The 20,561-nt window shown below is 31.8% G+C and overlaps 3 protein-coding genes across 6 annotated transcripts in view; all 3 read right to left on the bottom strand.

The window, feature by feature from the left end:
* Positions 1 to 20,561, bottom strand: part of LOC149485887 (lys-63-specific deubiquitinase BRCC36-like) — a 38,057-nt gene that overhangs the window by 7,172 nt on the left and 10,324 nt on the right. The gene's annotated exons all lie outside the window — the stretch shown is intronic.
* On the bottom strand, positions 368 to 11,428 carry mrj (DnaJ heat shock protein family (Hsp40) member B6 mrj). 4 transcript variants are annotated; one of them, XM_089699225.1, is made up of 8 exons: positions 11,271 to 11,428; positions 10,823 to 10,939; positions 9,108 to 9,203; positions 8,911 to 9,020; positions 8,454 to 8,591; positions 7,389 to 7,571; positions 2,279 to 2,537; positions 368 to 1,690 (listed from the first exon to the last, which is right to left on the bottom strand). In XM_089699225.1, exons 3-8 carry the CDS (start codon positions 9,170 to 9,172, stop codon positions 1,591 to 1,593), a joined length of 855 nt encoding a protein of 284 aa, XP_089555351.1. In that variant the 5' UTR covers positions 9,173 to 9,203; positions 10,823 to 10,939; positions 11,271 to 11,428; the 3' UTR covers positions 368 to 1,590. The 4 variants fall into 4 exon arrangements, with proteins under 4 accessions (XP_089555351.1, XP_089555352.1, XP_089555354.1 ...); XM_089699226.1 differs by having other exon boundaries at positions 11,249 to 11,377; XM_089699228.1 differs by lacking the exon at positions 8,454 to 8,591 and having other exon boundaries at positions 11,271 to 11,427.
* Positions 13,237 to 19,779, bottom strand: Gabat (4-aminobutyrate aminotransferase). The gene is made up of 9 exons (XM_089699230.1): positions 19,573 to 19,779; positions 19,307 to 19,419; positions 18,968 to 19,135; positions 18,452 to 18,730; positions 18,218 to 18,378; positions 17,763 to 17,913; positions 17,214 to 17,371; positions 13,736 to 14,004; positions 13,237 to 13,642 (listed from the first exon to the last, which is right to left on the bottom strand). The coding sequence occupies exons 1-9, from the start codon at positions 19,628 to 19,630 to the stop codon at positions 13,524 to 13,526; spliced, it is 1,476 nt and encodes a 491-aa protein (XP_089555356.1). The 5' UTR covers positions 19,631 to 19,779; the 3' UTR covers positions 13,237 to 13,523.

Here is a 20,561-nt window from a genome sequence, read left to right on the forward strand (position 1 = left end):
CAGAAAATATCTAGTAGGCCAAGAAATTAAGTTTTAAAATACCTACTACTTGTAACTGTGACGAGATGGTATGGGTGTATTGTACCTTCTTTATTGCACCGGAGTCCGGACATAAAACCATTGGGTAGATAAGTGACGATGGGTGAGTATTCATAATAATGAAAGTAAACAACTTTCCCCAAAAAAAAAATGACAATAATATATAAATACATGTAAATTTTGTCGATCAGAAAAATTTACCTACATCTGTCAAAAAGATCAAGCTTGATCAAACTTGTACAGTACATAAACGTACATTTTTTAGGTCTTTACTCTTATTACCTCAGCCGTTCACGATATGAAGGGACAAAATAAAAATATAATCAAATAATAAAGCATTATCGTTTTATTTTATTTAATATTTCTGCAGTGCTTATTATTTGCTAACATAAATTTTGTTGGGTACAAAACCTTGAAACAAATATTATTTATTTACAATAATCTGAAAAGATAATCTCTAATCTACTTTTATATTAATGGCACAAGATATAGTATAGCCATTAACAACAACATCGACTGTAAGTAGCATAAATGATATTGAAGCTAGTATTTATTGATATTTTTTTTTGACATTGTAAATATGTACGACGTTAATTAAGTACCTACTGAATTTACCATTCTTATAAAATTACTAATTACAATTTATTTATTATATTTTCTCCAAAAATGATACGGATAAATTCGCAATATACTACATGCAAACAACTAAACAGTTATACTAAAATATTTAAACGGCAATTTATCGTGTATTAGATTTAAAACCCGTCATTGTAAAATCTTAACATCACATGTAATGCAAAATCTTTAAAGCTCACACAAAGTTATCATTGTAAATTTTTAAAATATTGAATACAATTACACCAAATTTCTTGCGACCTTGGTGTAAGTAATGAAATGAATGTATCAAAAACATCCAATAAACATGACTAAATTTGTGATATCTCAATACAATTTACTAAAAACTTATAATAGTCACAGTAGTCCGAATAGCCATAATATTCCCAACAGGGTACATATATTTTGTGAGTAAAATTTATACTACCCCTTTTTGAATTTGTTTTAATGAAAAATTGAAGCAACAAACCTAGAAATATTAAAACTAAAAGCTGTGTTATATCAAAAAATTAATATTATCTAACTTTGATGTCTCTATAACATGAAATTAATAAGCCAAATATAATGACCACACATGTTTTGAAACACTTTTCAGTTGTTTAAAAAAAAATAAGTGTTGTTGCAGTGGCATTGGAACAAATATTAGTAGTTTCTCTTTCAAAGACCGAGATCAAAGTTACCCAACTGCAAACATTGCAACCTTATGAGCAAGATACAATATTATCTATAAGTCGATTTGATATTTTTGTAAGAGTATGAGAAATTAACGTAAAGAAGCAAACCTAGCTTACAGTTAAGGTTGACATTAAAATTTACATTATCAGAAACTAAACTAAATAAAGCAAAAATTATAATAAGTTGGAACATGTTACTCATGTATTAAATTGAGTACAGTTGTCATTTGGATCATGTTTGGTTATGAGTTACCACGTTAATTTAACTGTATGTTAGTGATTGAGGTACGCCATTGACAGTCTTTGATTTCAGGACCCCGTTTTCGTAGGACATCACTGTTTCTCGTCCATTCTCCGATACTCTGAAATAAATAGCAAACATTATGCTACAATACAAGATAATACGATAATTAATACAATGTTTGAATTTCGATTTTACAAACATAGCATGCCAAAGCAATTTTATCTTCATATACAAAGGATTGTATATGGATCAATTCATTTCTGAGAATGACAATGGTTCAAGTAAAGAGGAAAAACCAATACATATGTCGTATGTTTTGTTGACAATTATAATCAGGAATCACTACAGGAAAACCAACCATATTAAGTAAAGATAGTAAGAAGTTTTCGCATGAAATAGTAACGAACATACATCTAAACATTCTTAAACTTTCGCAATTCGCTCTTATAAGATTATCTCTTGTACTTAAAATATAATGTAAGTACATAATACGCCCAAATTGAATTTTTTCTCTACTTTTAATATTTTTTTACAGTAGTCATAATCGCTGAAGAGGCTGGGGGATCGCCTAATGATTAGCGCTACCACCGCCCTCCATGACCAGAGGACTGATGCCTCTGATTTAAAAGAGAGTATACAGAAAGGATTTATGAGCGTAACAAACTAAAGCACTAGGCAGGATCAGGCCAAAACACACAACACTAACTTCTTAGTAGTAATCTTCTTCCCGTTCACGATCCGCGTGGTGGTTGTGGTGCTCCTCATGTTCGCGCTGCCGGGCCCGGCCAGCGAGCTGTTGAACGTAGAGAACGACGTGAACGCGTTGCCGTTGGACGCCGCGTGCGCGAATATGTCGTCCAACCCTTGCATGCCGAACCCGAACGGACTGAACAGGGAGGACGTGAGCGACGTGCTCGGGTGGTGGCTCCGACGCGCGTGTCTGCGGTGACTGTGCCCGTTGATATCTAGAAAAAAGTTATACATGGAGGCTTATGGACCAGTATGGTACATTGATAGGTGATTCTGAGGCAAATTTTGCCTAAAAAGCGATGCAATTATTTCTATAGGTAATCTGTATACTCGGATTTTTAATTAGACAAAGTAAACTGACAGCAGCTATTGTCACTTTGTAAAATAATGCTGCCACATTTAGAGCCAGCGCGCACGAGCAACTTTGTCTCCGCAACTATTTTGTCTCTCCCATCAATTTGTATGGGGAGTTGCGTCGCTACGTGCGCGCACTTTCATACTAGCCCATAGGTGGGAGAGACAAAATAGTTGCGGAGACAAAGTTGCTCGTGCGCGCTAGCTCTTAAAGTAATATACGGTCTTGCGGCGTAACTTTGGTGGTATGGATCTGGAAACTCTTTGTGATGATGCTCTGTTGATTGATTGGTTGCAGGTCTTGAGTGCTGATAGCATTGACACTAAAATTCAGACATTCAATTCTCTCCTTACAGAGTTATACGATAAACATGCTCCACTCAGACCTGTCAAGTTGAAACAAGCACCGTCGCCTTGGATAACACCTGAGATTCAAAAAATAATAAAGTTAAAAAACCGTGCTAAAGCCAAATTGAGAACATGTAAATCGAATGAGCGTCGTGAAAAATATAAGAACATTAGGAATCGCTGCAATACTATGTGTAGGGATGCGCAACGACGCCATATACATAGCTCGGTCGAGAACGGCGACCCATCCAATGTATGGAAGTTTCTTAAGTCATTAGGTGTCGGAAGCAATAAAAATGGTACTGTTCCTTCAAGTGTAAATTTAGATGACCTTAATAAGTTCTTTTGTTCCAATTCTTCAGCTCACATCAACAAACAGGCTTCTTTAAATGAGATTTCTCTTATTCCGACACCTACCTATCCTCCGTTCTTTTTCCGTCAATTTTCCGTCTGTGGTGTTAAAAAGAATATTCTGTCCATCACCTCGAAGGCCGTTGGCAGTGACGGTATTAGCCGTAATATGATCATTCCCATCCTTGACATAATTGCTCCTACAATCACTCATATCCTTAATTTTTCCTTAACCACACATACATTTCCATCCATGTGGAAAGATGCTCATATTATTCCTATCCCTAAAAAAAGTAATCCTTCATCCTACAATGAGTATCGCCCTATTTCTATCCTTCCATTCCTCTCCAAAGTTCTTGAACGTCTTGTATATAATCAACTAAGTAATTTCCTTTACTCAAATCACATCCTAAGTCCTTTCCAATCCGGTTTCCGTCCTGGTCATAGTACGGTTACTGCTCTAGTCAAAGTTGCCGACGATATTCGTTTAGGTATGGATAGCCAGCAACTCACAGTACTCATTTTACTGGATTTCACGAATGCCTTCAACTGTGTTGATTTTGAGTTACTGTTGAGCTTGCTCAATTCTATTAACATATCTCCAACGGTAATTGAATGGTTTCAAAGTTACCTGTTTGGACGCCGGCAACGCATTGTAATGAACGATCAAATATCGTGTTGGAGCAACATTACAGCTGGTGTCCCACAGGGTGGCGTGTTGTCCCCACTCCTCTTTGCACTTTTTATAAATTCTCTTACTCCTAAACTATCTTCTCCCTACCATATGTATGCAGATGATCTCCAAATATATGCTCACTCAGAACTCAACACTCTTCCTAATGCTATTCAAACTCTGAACACTGATTTGAAATCTATACACGAATGGAGTAAACTATTTGGTATTAAGATTAATCCTACTAAAAGCCAAGCAATAGTCATTGGAAGTTCACAACTACGCTCAAGAATTAACTGGACCGATTTTCCATGTATACAACCGATGGGTTTGTTATACCATACTCTTCTGAGGTGAAAAATCTGGGGTTAACCTTTGACGAAATACTGTCATGGGTACCACAAGTCAAAGCTGTTTCTAAAAAAGTGTATGCATCCGCAAACAGCTTAAAACGGTTAAGCCACTTCCTACCCATACCTACCAAGGTTATGCTGGCGCAGACTCTTCTTTTGCCACTCCTGGATTATGCTGATGCGTGCTACACAAACTTATGTGAAGAGCAGCTTAATCGACTCGAACGGCTCCAAAATATTTGCATCAGATTTGTTTATGGGTTGCGAAAGTTTGATCATATTTCCGAGTATCGTAAGAAACTTAAATGGCTGCCAATCCGTTCACGCCGGAATATGCATGTCTTCAACCTTCTCTTCTCAATTCTTTTCTGTCCTAATTCCCCTTCTTACTTAAAATCTAATTTCAACTTCCTTGCAACTGATACCTACTCTCTTAGATCTTCCAACAATCTTTTGCTTAGCTTCCCTATACACTCAACTAAATATTACACCTCCTCCTTCACTGTCACTGCAATCCGTTTATGGAACAACCTACCTGAGAGAATTCGTTGTGCTCAAACAATAAACTCTTTCAAGAAAATGCTGAAAGATTATTACCTTTCCCTCTAATTGTAGTATTTATGTAATTATCGTATTGCTGTTTGTATCTGTATGTATGTATGTATATTTGTATCTGTATGTATGTATGTATGTATGTGATTATTATATTCTGTATAATATTTATGTATATGTGTTACTATATATATTATTGGTTAAATATTTATTACTCATGATAACTATTGGCTCATAGTTACTACCGAAGTTATTATATTTTTATCCTTTACCCGACGGTTGCCTGGAAGAAATGGCTTATAGCCATAAGGCCGCCCATTGTATATCTTTTATTGTGTTTTTTTTTTCATTTTTGTATTTCCTTGATGTGTATACAATGAAGAATAAATAAATAAAATAAATAATAGTGAGGAATTCAGTTCTCATTCAATCAGATGAATGAACAATGAGTGTGAATAGTTCATCATTTCAAACTAAAAAATAACATTATTTCTAATTATAATATATAAAGCTATATAAGATATAAGTTACTAGTAGAATGTAATTACATATAATCATTTTTTTTTATTTTTATTGTTACGCTATTTACGTTATTGTTTTTGTAATTTTTTCGTTAATTGTAACTAATTACGTTGTGTTTGTTGTCATTGTTGTGTTTATTTGATGTTATATTGTTACACACTAAATATTCACTAGAAGATCGATTCAATTTCATTCATTCCCGATTTTCAATCATTCACTTTGTGACAACGCTATTTTTATTTGGGGAATAATAAAACGAGCGACTGAAAATAAAGTGAGCGATTGATTATGAGATACTGATTTAATAACTTGAGCGGTATGAATTTGAGTAATCGACAAATAAACTAAACAACGAATATTGGTTGATAATAAAATACAGTTGTGATTAATCCATTTTATATATTAGAATTCTAACTGTGTGATTACATTACTAGGTATATGAGCGACTAAATTACTAGGTGAGCGAATAGACTAGATACTAAGTGAGCGACTAAATTACGCTCATCTAGAATTCTAGAGCGACTAAAAACACTAGAATAAATTGTTCAAATAGTTATTTGATAAAACTTTCAAAAAAAATTGAACTGATAGTACCTACTCTGTCCATTATAGTATTTTTCAAAGTGATTTTTCTATTCGAAATACCTCGATTAAGATAAAATGCCACTCAGTATAAATAAATCATATGCCAAATAATGAAAATAATACAAGACGTAATTTTGTCACTCAAACAATATTAGGTCGCTCAAATATTATGAAGCTGCTCATTTTGTATATTTAAGTAACGCAAATTAATGTTTGTTAGTTACTGATCTATTAATTTTTCATCGCTTGCAGTCAGTCGCTCACTTAGTAATTCTGTTACCCCAATTAATTATTTTTGTTAACTAAAACTTTAATTTACAGTCACTCGTTTAAATACTACCCTTTTTATTTCATCAAAAACTGACCACACAGTAAACGTCAGTTTACTTTGTCCAATTAAAAATCCGAGTATAGGTAATCTATGCATACTACTATGAAAAAGTATAGACTATAGTCTATAGTTCAATAATTATGTTTCATTCGCTATCGGCTCCTTGTGGAGTATGAAAAAAGTACATTCAGAATATTACAAAATGCCGAGCGATTGTAAACTCACGACGATGTTTGTAAATGGCGAAAAATTTGCATACAACCGATACGCAAGCTTTCTTGTCGCTTTTTTACATTAAATGAATGTGTAAGGGTTATCTTATACATCATGCAAATCCCTATCACAGACAGACATAGACATAATATATATCTATATCGCTATGCATGTTTGACTTTGATGACAAATTATTTTTCTTGTGACATATTCGCAAGCATCTTTGTTTATTAAAGTACATATTTAACGGAGTCCACCTTTTTAAGAAAATAAAAATATTATTTATGCTGTATACTACCGACTACGTTCATTTCTACTTCCTAGGTTTAAGACTTTTATTATGTAAGTACTAATAAATTATGATAAAAATATACCAGAAATAAGTAAGGTAAGTATATAGTTACAATTAAAAAAATCGCTATAGTTTTCGGAAACATAAGTTAAAAAACCCATTTGACCCACCATTATGGTAGCATGACGATAGTCCTTTATTGGGAAAATGACTAATACCATTGAATGTGCATCAATTATTATCAAGCATTTTACCTGGTGTAAGTTTTTTAACCAGTTCGATTAAAACTTAACTGCTATCTATAACATTTTATAACGGCACCTTTATGACTAATGAACGATATACGTATACGATTTTTGGAACGATTTTAAAGAAAGAAATAAAAATTAACTTTTAGTATCTATAATTGTGTGGGTGCAACTGTGAGCCGTTGTGTGGGTTAATCTTAGTATAATTAATGTTTGTATCCATACAAAAAATAAAAAATCTCACCTGCAAATAATTCACTAAACGGAGAGCCGCCGAAGAATTCTCTAAAGACTTCCTCTGGATCGCGGAATGTAAACGGGAAACTGTGGTAGCCAAAGTCATAATCTTCATCAGAGGTAGAACGCCGCCCTCTACTGCTATTCAGACCTTCTTTACCATACTGATCATACACGCGGCGTTTTCTTTCTGTACAGAAAAAAATATATGTTCACTTATTTAAATATTGCTTGACAGTAAAACGTAGCTGTTTTACTTCAATCTGCATTAATTCTTTGAAGCTTTTATTCGATGAAAGCATTTAACCGTTATTTGATGATTCTCCAGCAAATTGCAGATTATGAATTCGTTTTATAATGAAAACAAAGAACTGAGCGAGAAAATCACTTAGAACAAAAAATCTGCATTGTTAATGAATGTTTTTCATCGTAAGTACTTTAGTTACGTATTCTCAAGGCGTTGACGCTTAAAAATAATAATATCGTAACGGTTTTAAGTGTAGGTGTTCCGACGATTCTGTATCATACTGTAACTTAAGTAACCTACTTATTATTATAATCTAGCTTAGTCATTACTGTCAAACCGGTTTTTAATAACGATGTAACCATTTTTTATTAATCGAGCTTGAGTTCAATTGCTTATTTTCACACTGATGTACAAGCGAAAAATGTTGACCGACTTAACTGTACTATAATTAATAAATCCCACGCAAAACTCGATTGTTAACTGTTAGTCGCAAAGATATTAATTTAGCTGTAGGTATACAGCAATAGCAAATTCAGGGTTAACGTAAACTTGGTTAAGTTTGTTTTTAGTTTAGTTTGAATAGTATGATTACATGCAGAAAACTTAGGTAACCCTCATGTGGTGAAACAATTGACAAATATCTACACAAAATGGAGTAAAAAGCAAATAAGCTGCCTCAACGCATTACGTTACATGATTATAATATTTACGTAAAGCAGCTATGCTAAACGAGTGTATATTTCGCAACCATTTGAGGGTTAACATTTTAATCAAATAAATAGATTCATACTATCAAAGAACACCCTACAATAAATGAACATCTACCAAAAAACCGATGAAATGGCGTGTCTCCGAAAAAACCCTTGAAGCTAAAGTGTCGGTGACCATTGACTCCATTCTTGCTTTGATATCTGTGACTGTGGTGACTGGATCCACGTGCATCATATACTTTCCGCTTGGTTTCTACCCAACAACAAAACCTTCTTTGAACTAACATACTTGTCCACTTTATGGACCCAAGCACCTACATGAATTAGTGACATCGAGCGTATTGTGCTCAGTAAGTAAAGATAAATTTTGCATATTAATATAAATTTGCAATTGCTGTTTATAACAGATTACCTATTTGAAGAAATTATAACATTTTTTATTATTTTTAATCTTGGTTAAGTATAACATGTACACAGAGAATTAAATTTTAATATTTAAACAATAAATAACATTATTAAATTAAAGATCATCTAAATTGATATTATTAAATGAAAGATCTAAATATCATTACCATCTGAAAGGACTTCATATGCTTCTGATATTTCCTTAAATCTCCTATTCGCTTCATCTGCATTGTCTGGATTTTTATCTGGATGCCATTTGAGTGCAAGTTTTCTGTAACTAAGAATAAAGTCCAGGATAAATAAAAAATAAATAAAAATTATAGATTTTTCTATAATAACTAATAATAATAGTAAGAAAACTCACGCTTTTTTTATTTCTGCCTCAGAGGCAGTTCGCGTAACACCGAGTGTTCTGTAGTAGTCCACCATTTCTAATTTCCCTCGAGGGGCTTAAACAAAACTGTAAATAAATAAGAAGATAAATTATAAAGATTTGTATGTAATAAAATCTAAAGCAATAAGATCTAAAAAAGGATTCAAAATTGATTAAGAATAGTTGTCATACAATTTTGTCCGATATTGCCTGTTGTCTCAATTTTATTATTAGGTCTCATTCTTATTAATGCAAATTACATAGTTAACTATCAAATACCTAAATATTATCTTTGTTACAAGATAACTGTAGATATGGATAACATAATTATAATACAGCCCACTGAACAGAATAGAGTAAAAACACAATCATTTTTCAATTTTTTTACCCAACACAAGACAGCATTGTCTCCTGCTTTTTTCAACTACCCCCTGTTTCTATTATACATACCCATTTTAAATTAAAAACTTGACAAAAAATATGCAGATTTGAGTGATGACTGTTTTGATTGATAATAATGAAGTATTTGTCAATATTATTTTTAAATAATATTATACCATAAAGTTTGTACTTATAGGTGTTAATAAATGGTTTTTAAAAATTTTGTCTGAAATAAATCATTTTTCTAAGTTGCAATTTATCTTTATAGTTATGAGAAGTGTAGTTCTGTCACATAGTAAGGCTTGTTTTTAGTATGAATGTAAAATAAGTAGCTTATTATTAATTATTTTGTATAATGTCATAATTATCACATTCAACAAATCCATGGAGGGTTGTCGCGTAAGAACCACAAGACAGTGCATACTATGATATGTTATGTAAAACTAAATTGTAATATTGACATGACTTTAAAAGAGTTTCTTGCTGGTTCTTCTCCATAGAAACTGCTTTCTGAATTGATGGTAAATGTTAAAATATGTTATGACAATTCAAAAGTGCGTCTAGAAGAAGTCCAATTGAATAAATAAATATTTGAGTTTGAGATTGAATCCTTATAAAGGTACATATTATATAAATTATTTAGTAAAACAACCTGTTTATGACTATGTAGGTACATCTTTAAAAACAGTAAAATATTTAAACTAATTTAATAATAAAAGACCACTAAGTAAGTGGTATTATTGTTATCTAAGTCATGTTAGAATTTAATTTAAAATGTAAAAGTTTAGTAGCCTGAACAAAATTTTGATCAATTTTTTCCATTGATCTATTTATATGTACTTAAAATGCTTTTAATTTAACCCAATCTTTAAAGTATCAACAACAACTAACAAGTAGCATTTGCTTTGATTTTGTTTTGTACCAACTGGTGTTTTTACAAACAACTAAATTTTTGTAAGTTGTTTACACACAAATATTCAATGAACAACTTCATTAGATCATTTTCAATTCAGGTTTATATTTGCAATAACTGGCTTATGAAAATTTATGAGTATTTAGAAGAAAATATACAATTATTTTCTATAACCTCTTTATACATATTTTTTTAGTGTGTTCAAGCTGTGTGCTTGATTAAAAAAATACTATACTTACATTAATATTTTATTCTTAGAATAGAAAGTAATGATAAAAAATAAAGTCATGACAATTCAACACACCTACATGTTGACTGCAATCTTTAAGTAATAAATACCAGTAGTTTGATGTGTGCTATTTTAACTATCTCGAAAATGTATTTATCATTATGTAATAATAAAATATAATACCTGTATTGCATTGGTTCCTGGTTTTCAAGATTCAATTTGTTGATCCCAAAGCTAAGTTTTCGACGTTTGTAATAACCAACCTCTCAAATGTCACAATGTATCGCACATCACTTTGAACTACAACAAAAATGTTCGAGCCTTTTTAATTTATTATCGCTATGTATCAGTGTTACATATATATACTTGTCAATCGTTTAATAATGTAATTATGGGATTTTCAATACATTGTGTTGTACTTTTACTGTTTCAGGAAATAACAACAATAACTAAACACTCCTTTGTTGGCAAAAACCGTCAGTAAGTGGAAATTTCTCGCAAGCAAAATCAATAAACAATCGACAAATAGTCAATTGAAATTCTGATACAGGCCGAGTACATAAATCTATGAGTCTTTCCATCAAAGCTAACACAATAACAAATAATCACCACCACTGAATGTAGAACTGACCTATGCAGCGGGCATTCTATTCATCCATTCTTCCATTGACTCGATAATATTATGAATCAACTGAGTTTAGGTACCTAGTAGGCAATAGGATGGCCTATCGTATCGTCTGTAAAATTTGGACAGAATAAACAAAGTTTTGACAGCTGTTGCGACGGATTACAGATAAATTATGTGACCTTATAACTTGAAGTTTTAGTAAAATAATATATTTATTATTCACTATATTTAAAAAACCAAAAGTTGTGGTTAAGAGTGATTAAATGAATTTGAAATACAAAGACACTATTAGGTATCTAGATTGTGCACCATGGCGCAGAAACCGGTCCCATTGAGAGCGCTTTTCGTTCCAACTTGTCTCTTTCTAACTAGGTGACCATGGCTTAACAATATAAGGGACAAATTTTTCTTGCAAAGCTAGCGGGTATATGTCCAGTAGGTACATACTACATAGTATATTGTTGATACGCTACCTAATTTAATGTATGTAAAAATAAAGTAAAACATAGTGTAGGTAATATATTGTACCGTAAAAGTTTGTGTGAGATGGTGCAAAGTCTAACAAAATTCATGGTCAAGTATTTACCATTTCTACAACGTCAATGATTGGTTGAGAAATGAGTTGTCAAAATGTTAGACAAGGACCATTTCCTTTAGGGAGACCTCTCGCTCGGGCCTCGGACCGTTTTTGGTTAGCTTCCGCTTCTGGAAAAAGCTACTTTTATTATTAAATAGTAATAGATCATATTTTATCAAAACAAATATTTTTGGTACAGTCTAGTTAACAGTAACATCTTTGGTAAAAATCGTGTTTACTTTTTTTCTATACTAAGTAATACTTAGTAAGTATAAAGCTTATTACACATTTAAATAAGTTTATTACCTACTACACTTTTACTAAATATACAATATACCATCCATCAAGAAAGAGCACGATGAATTTGATGTTTTGGTTTTATCGCATTCAATGTTTTATAGATATATAAACTTTTATTGTATGGAAAACTTTCGATCATGAGGCGGGATTCGAATCCGCTTCTTTCCACCTGTGTTTCCACCAATCCGAGGCGGACGCCTGACCAATTCGGCCATCTGTGCTGTGATCCCGTCAGAGCAGTCGAATTTATCACGAATCTATTATTTTCTTTCAGTTTTATGTGTACTAAGATATGTCTATAGGGTTACACCGCGCGCCATCTATTGAGATAATTGACACCTATCTCAATCAATATGAAACATTATTTCCAAATTATTTCAATCAACCGATCAACGATTTATGTTTGATAATGAAAAATGCCTGCGCTGCGCTACGCCGCGCCGTATCTGCAGCGGCCCTTAGGCCAGCCATAGACGGACCGCACGTTGTAGTCGCAGCTGACCAGCCTTACATGGAAGATTTTCTAAAAATAATCTCAAGAGGTTTTATGTGACACATAAATAAAAACTGTTTAACTTTATACATAGGCAAGTTAATAAATATTTCGTCGTCGTTCGAGATAAATTAGTTATACTTAACTGTTAATGAAAAGCTGAAATTTACTACTTAAACCTTACTTAAACTATATTAAATCGTACTCGGTACTATAAACCTCAAAATTTATGTTGGCTAACAACATAACAATGTTATTATTCCTATTCCTCTGTCTGGAGATATAAATAGCTCAAGCAAGCATAATTATTATTCTGAGTTACAAATATAGCAAAATATAAAATGTAAATTCGGGCAAACATCACGATGCGCGTTAATTTAAGAAGTCTACTTTTAGAAATCTTCACGTGGGCAGTTTAAATTTAGGCATTGAACGTTTATAATACGTTCTACATTGAAGTAGAAATAATGAGATAACAATATGTTAATTTTAGTTAGCTTTGTGGTACTTATATTACCTATATTTTATTCCTCTTTTCCTGCATGATAGCTTATATATTACAATTCGTTATAGATATTCGGCATGGAAAATGACAGACCTTGGGATTGTAGACATTTATTATATTAAATTGGAAGACAATTCGAGGCGTGTTGATAATTATATTCATAGATAAAAGTCTTCTTAAATCTAATGGAATTATTCCGTCGTACATGATATACATCAAATCTACTGCATTTGAATAATTTTAATTAAAAATATTTGAATTTCTTAAATAACGCTACTGATGAAAGGAATTTGGCTAAAAGTTTTGGCCTAATTTCTATGCATGTATATTGTAATACAGACAATAAAGACAATATATCCGTAGCGATAAATGATGTATCCATTAATTTTGTTTCAGTGTCTTGCGCAATATATTCAAATAAATGGCAGCATGTTTTGGTTGAAATATAAGAGCTGGTCGTAGTCGGATGGCAACTTCGCCACAAACCCCGCTTAGCACACCTAAAAGTAATAGGAAAAAGATAATGTATATGTAGGTATGATGGAAATAAAAAAAATGTTAAATTATTGATATAAAAAACTATAGAAACTCACCGTTTTTCTTTAAATCTGCATTAATTTTGTCCCTGCATTCAGTAGAAGAGCCGTTAAAAGACAAAAATGTCCCTCGTCCTCTCACACTGTTAATAAGATGTGGAAATTCATTTTCGAGCTGGTGAAGACCCTCTTTCAAAACTTTACCACTCTCCTTGACTACAGCGAGTAAATTTTGACTTTTGATAACATTGAGAACTTTTTCCAATAAGATAAGTTTTCCGGGATCCCCCATCCACGTGTTGAATATGCGATAAGCGTGTGGTGCCCTGTAACAGTTATATCAATTTTAAATAAAGATAAGTGTTTGATAAAATAAAATTAGCATAAGGTTTCTTTATTTCTTTCAAGAAAGGTTTCTTAACAATTACAATGCCTTAGGGTTACTAACTTTGTATAGCCTGAAAATGCATTTAATTACAGTAAATATTTCTAAATTAATGCAGCACATATCACAAAATGAAATCGGAGTTGTATAAACAAGTTCAATTTGAATTTAATATTTAAAATATAAATTAAGATTCGTAAAAGTAATGAGATGATGGAGTCGGTTAAAAATAATGAGAGATACACTCTACCTACGTTTCATGTAGGAGTAATAATTATAGACAACTAAATATAGTTTCACGTATTTTAGAAGTGTATCACCTTACATAACATAATGATGAGTATTTTTGGGCACATAGGTACATAATATTTCAAAAATACCATCGTATCGTTGGAAAGTCATTTTAGAACGGAAGATAAACAATCGTTATTATTGGTACAATGGTACCTATCAAATGATAATACGTTTAGTTTTATTTGATACTAGCGACCCGCCCCGGCTTCGCACGGGTGCAATGCTGATACTAAATACACTACAGAAAAATTGTGAACGTTGTATAGGTATAAAAATTAAAAATATAGCGGCCCGCTCCGGCCTCCGGCATCGCACGGGTATAAAATACATAGCCGGGCGGCCGCAAACGCTACGTCCTGCAATTTTTAAATCTGTAATATCTTCGAAAATATTCACTTAAATCATACGATGTAAAGGGCCATATAGATCTATATTAAATGAACAATGTATCCATGGTATTTCATTGGTTAAGGATTAATGCTGTATTGGTTAAAATCGCTTCGAAAATTAGCCATTATTTGTCGTAAAAAGTAAATGACAAAAAAAAGTTATTGTGGGCTATCCATAAGAGATAGACATATACCATCGCGGACTTTTCTGTAGACCTTTTCAATGTGTATAATACTTAGTACATTATTTTGATAAAACTCGTAAGGTTCAGCCTGCGTTTGCAATGTAAGCGGAATAAATGTAATTTTTTACGACATCACATTAGAAACCTCAAAAATAACAGTACTTCTCCACTACTTAATGGATCTTATTATACATATAAACCTTCCTCTTGAATCACTCTATCTATTAAAAAAAACCGCATCAAAATCCGTTGCGTAGTTTCAAAGATTTAAGCGTACAAAGGGACATAGGGACATAGGGACATAGGGACATAGGGACAGGGAAAGCGACTTTGTTTTATACTATGTAGTGATTATTTAACATCAAAGAATTATATTATCTTAGTAACTATCTCTTATTAGATTTCAGGAAAACATTAGGTAAATTTAGACGTGAGAAGGTAGGTACCTATGTAGGAACTAGCGCAATACTTTCAAAACATAGCATAAGTAATATTCTATTTGTAAGTGCTTTTCATTATTGAGCCTTTATGAATTTTAGGTATGCATATAAATATATAATTTAGTATACGGTATTGGCTGAATTTATTCAAATTGTAGTTATTGAGAAAGAAATCATTTATTTAAATCCAAACTATTTTTTCTATTATTTAAATAATTATATAATATATGAAAGCTAACCGAGGTATAATCAAATAGAATAAAATATTTTGTGATATCCGAAATGACCCTGGTACTTAGTACGTCTGCGAGGCGCGAGCTTCTTTTTCAATCATATCGTAGGGAATTCACGGTCGCGTAGTTAAATGCGGAAGTTATTTATATATTGACGCATGAAAGGGGTCTAAATGCGGATCGCTACGACAATGACTCGGTGATGATGTGTCACTTGTTGCATATCGTTGAGAAGTAGGTAGGTACCTACTAGGTATGATTCACAAATCAGTATAACTTGACTTGCTAGTTTGAACACGAAGTGGGCGCTACGGAATATACATTGACACATTAGCATTATTTATCGAGAGTTCGTAGGCAATTTTAACCGTAAAATAAATAGGTAGTTAGCAAGTATTGTATTGCAAATGAATCAAATAAAATATCCTATTTTATCTTATTAAAATACTCTCAATGTGTTGATAATACCTACGTACCTACCTTGGTACCTACAATATGTTTTGAAAATGTCACGCTTATAACTGTGAAAACGTAATATCGTAATAAAATTTAACGACTCAATCTCGTTCTCATAATATCGCAACGGTTAGGTAAAGAAAAAGAGGAGTTTAAATTTTAATATTCCAGTCTTCCGTCTTTCCACGGTGGAGAAGTCTGTCAATGTACCTATAGGTACCTATTAAAATAGTTCATATCCCACTTCATCCTATTGTATTGAAAATATATCCAACCAATAATTCAAAACCTAAATAATCTAATCTATATAGTTATAGGCTCTGGAAATAAACACAAATGTATAATACATAAGAGAATCTATCAGATGTACACGACCTCAGGTGTAATGTAACTGTGAAATAAAATATCGTGACACAGAACATCGAGCCCATGCATATCTGAATAAACTATCAACGCAACAATTAAAATACCTACAATATACCAAGAAGTCTACCTTATAAAATTCCTAATGCAACTGTGAAAACATATTCCTATACTTACCTAGTTAGTAACTAAGTAAAAAAATTTTAGAAAATAATAACAGTAGCGTACCTACAATCTACATAGATTTTATTAATATTGCGATGTTTTACTTATGTAAGTATGTACCTACTTTTCATAATTTACTTACAAGTAAAAATAATTAATTCTTGTGGCCCCACATGGTGACATGATACGTGAGAAGAAAAACAATCTAGATAACCTTCAAAGTGTCTATTTTTATAAATAAAATTGTTGCTATATTTGTTATCTCTAGTACAAACGATAGAGTTGGTACCATATTTATTGATTAAACAAATAACTAGATATTATAGACTTTTATTTTGATTAGTTAAAATATTAAAAATAATCACCAGTAAAAATAAAAAAAAGAAAAAAACACGCTAAAACACGGACCCTTGATAAGTGTAGGTACCTACAGTTTGAATTAAATCAGGCCGTTCAAAGTGGGTCAAAAGTCTTGGAGTTGGTTACATACTGACATATGGATAGAATTTTTTTTTTATTAAAAGCGTGTTTATTAGTTTAATAATTTAGAAAAATAATAATTTATACCTATTAGTAAGACGAAGTAATTTCAAAAAATTAAATGATATAAAACAATAATACTAACTTGAATTCAGTATTGTAGTAAAATCCACCGGTGAGCATTTTTTTACTGAAAGTAACTACATCTGGTGGTGAAGGCAGGTTGAAATGCTCATGGCACCACATTTTTCCAGTGGGTCCACACCCAGTCTGAACTTCATCAATGATTAGGGCAACACCTTTCTACAAGGGAATTACAAATTTTAATATACAAAAAAAAAATTATTAAAATGGTAGAGTAAGGGATTTTAGGTATTGTAATGAAAGCTAAATTATATTTGTTTACCACAAATATGCAGCTAACATTTATCAGTTTATCACAACATATTAATATTAAATAACGTATGTAATTATTAATTATACATTACAAAAACAAGACAAATAAAAAGCACTGTTAACAAAAGAAAGCTAGAAAAATTATTATCTTTACAGTTACGTATGAATTTAAATAAAGATTTCCGTCAATGACATTAACAAAAAAAGATAATTCAATCTCCCCTTGCTATAATTGTCATGATTATAATTCCATAGGTTAACAAAATAACATTTTCATGAATATGCTTCTCTTATCTACCTTTTGACAAATTTTCTGTAACTTTTGGAAGAATTCTGGTGATGCTTCATAATCTCCTCCCTCTGATTGGATAGGTTCAATAATCATACCAGCAACTGGATTTCCATTTTTATTATATTTTTCAATCACATCTTCAACTTGTTCCAGACATCTAAAAATATACATGATTATAATTTTCACTTCAAAAAATGGAAGTACATTCACTAATATATAATCTAACTAGTAAAATTATACAGACACAGGCACACCTACCTACATGTGTGGAAACATTGTTCAATGCAAATTTAATCTGCAGGACGACTCCTTTCAAATTCATAAATTAACTGCTTATAGTAAAGACTAGAAGAAATAAAGATAAACAAAAAAAAGATAAGTAAATATGTATAAGTAGTATTTTTAAAATAAAAAGAAACGAAAAATTAACTTTAAGCTCAAAGTATATGAAGGAACAGTACTTGGCATCTTCCTGTTGATTTTCACTCTGGTGTTGGTCAAGTGGATATTTATATCTTGGAAAGGGAGCAACTGGCCAATCAAATGCAGGACAATCCAATTTGTGAATTGGTTTAGACCTTGTCGTAGATAATGCTCCAAATGTGCGACCGTGAAAACCACCCTGAATTAAATAGTACCCTTAATTAATCTGATATATAAAATTAAGTTATCCATTTTTATCTTTAAAAAAATACCTTAAAAGAAAGTATTGACATCTTTGGTGCACCTGGTTGCTGGTTCACCATACAAGAAGCCAACTCCTCTGGTGTAAAATCAGTTTTGCCCCCACGCTGCTTTGTACGATACCACATGAAAATGGCTTTATAAGCATTTTCATTGGAACAGGAGCCACACATCATAGTGGCAATTCCCTTAAGACCAGCGGGAGCAACAGGCATTAACACATTCTTTAATCGATTTGGCCATTGTGTTGCTGGAAACACTCCTAGGGCTGGTCTGTTAATTAATTCACTCTAAAATAATAAAACAAAAAATTAATTAAATTTAAAAATTATTTAATTAACACACTGTCCATACAACTTTAGTAAGTTATACATTTTTTTTATTGTGTATTATTATTATTGCAATGAATCATAATGTACTTAATAAATAATAATATTATTTAAATATAATAAAATGTCTATTGCTGATATAAAAATATTATTAAATAATAATTTATTAATTTAACTTATTTGATACAAATTACTTACCAAATTATGTTTATCTTCAAAAGCATTTAATAATTCAGGATGATTGTATCCAAGAGGAACAGATGATATTTGAGTGAAAGCATCTAAGAAGGTATTACCATCGGCATCCACAAAATAGTTTCCAATGCTCTTATCATAATCAGCAAAAAGTTGAACGGAATCTGCTTGCTGAGAATTTAAATAAAATTATATAAAAATCTTTGCCTCTAAATAATGTATGTAATTCATACTGGCAAATTTTTAAGACTACTGTTTAGTCTTAAAATTAGCATTATTAATAAATTACATATAATATTGTCAAAAGTGTTACCTATTTAAATACTATGTTATAAAACTCACTTGTAAAGATGAAAGTTCTTTCAACAATTCTTTTGTTTTAGGTCCAGGAATATCCGTCTTGATTAATGGTTTTTCCGGTTCTTGTGTTAAAGAAACACTTAATTGTCTGGAAACTGGACAAACATTTTTTTTACAAAGAATACGTTGAAAGTTACAATAGTTGGAATTATTTCACATACAATACGTTAATTGCAAATAAAAAAAAACTGTAAAACTCATACAAATATACGACTTACGTACTTCTTCCATCTATGAAGAATACTTACAGTGTTTCGTCGGAATAGTTCTTTTTTCTATTATTAATTTACAGCCCCTTAACAACATTTTGATTGCGTATTTTTTATTTAATCTGAAATATCTATTTAAAATAAACTCGAATTATTTTGCCTACTACGAATTTATACGCAACTATGGGCTATGGCAAATATTTTACGTCAGTAGGTCAATACTGCTAAGTAGCAATGCGCGTTCTGGTGGCGTTCTGAAACCAAATCGTTCTCAGCTTCGCTGTTCGCATAATCTATTCAAATTTCAATCGTCAATTCTGACTAGCCGGCTAGTAACCATAGCTGAGACCCTGTATAAAGTTGATGATAAAATAAATATAATAATTATTATCAGTTATCAGTAGGTGGATATTCAATTACTATGCTCTTCTCACGTATTATATCGCCGAATGGTGCTTGCTTTTAAATTTTTTTGTATAATAAAATTATTTGATAATACGATAATAAAGTTTAATCAGTATATAGGGACAACTACAAGTTCAGGTTACAAGTAGTTACTAGGCTCCAATTTTTTATAAATAAAGATCACCCATCAGTTTATTTAGCTATCTACGTTTAATAAGAAAATAATATCTCATAAGCCACTGGCCAATCTTTCAATTTATTCAATAGGGAGGGACCAAGAATTGAATTAAGTTAAGAATATAGGTACGTAGTTAACCTAGTGCAAAGTGTCTACTAGCAATAAAATTTGTAGAAGTTAGCTTGCGCAAGCGACTTCCAACGTGTAAACGCTCGCGCAAGTAAACTGAATAGGTATCTGATAAGTTTATAATTTATATGTATTGTTTCATTTCTTTCCCAGCCCGGGATAAGGCCCGTTCGGTGAATCATGCTTTAATCAGCTTTTAGAGTGATTTGTTACCGACAATTTGTACAATCTGGGTAGGTACATACTTAGGTAATCTACGAGATACTTTATTGAGGTAGACAATTATTCTTTTAAATCGTGGTACCTACTTGATCAC

The sequence above is a fragment of the Colias philodice genome, chromosome 9 (assembly GCF_061535455.1).
Source record: "Colias philodice isolate Cphi_HAF_F1 chromosome 9, ilColPhil1 Martin Lab GWU primary, whole genome shotgun sequence".
NCBI classification, from domain to species: domain Eukaryota; kingdom Metazoa; phylum Arthropoda; class Insecta; order Lepidoptera; family Pieridae; genus Colias; species Colias philodice.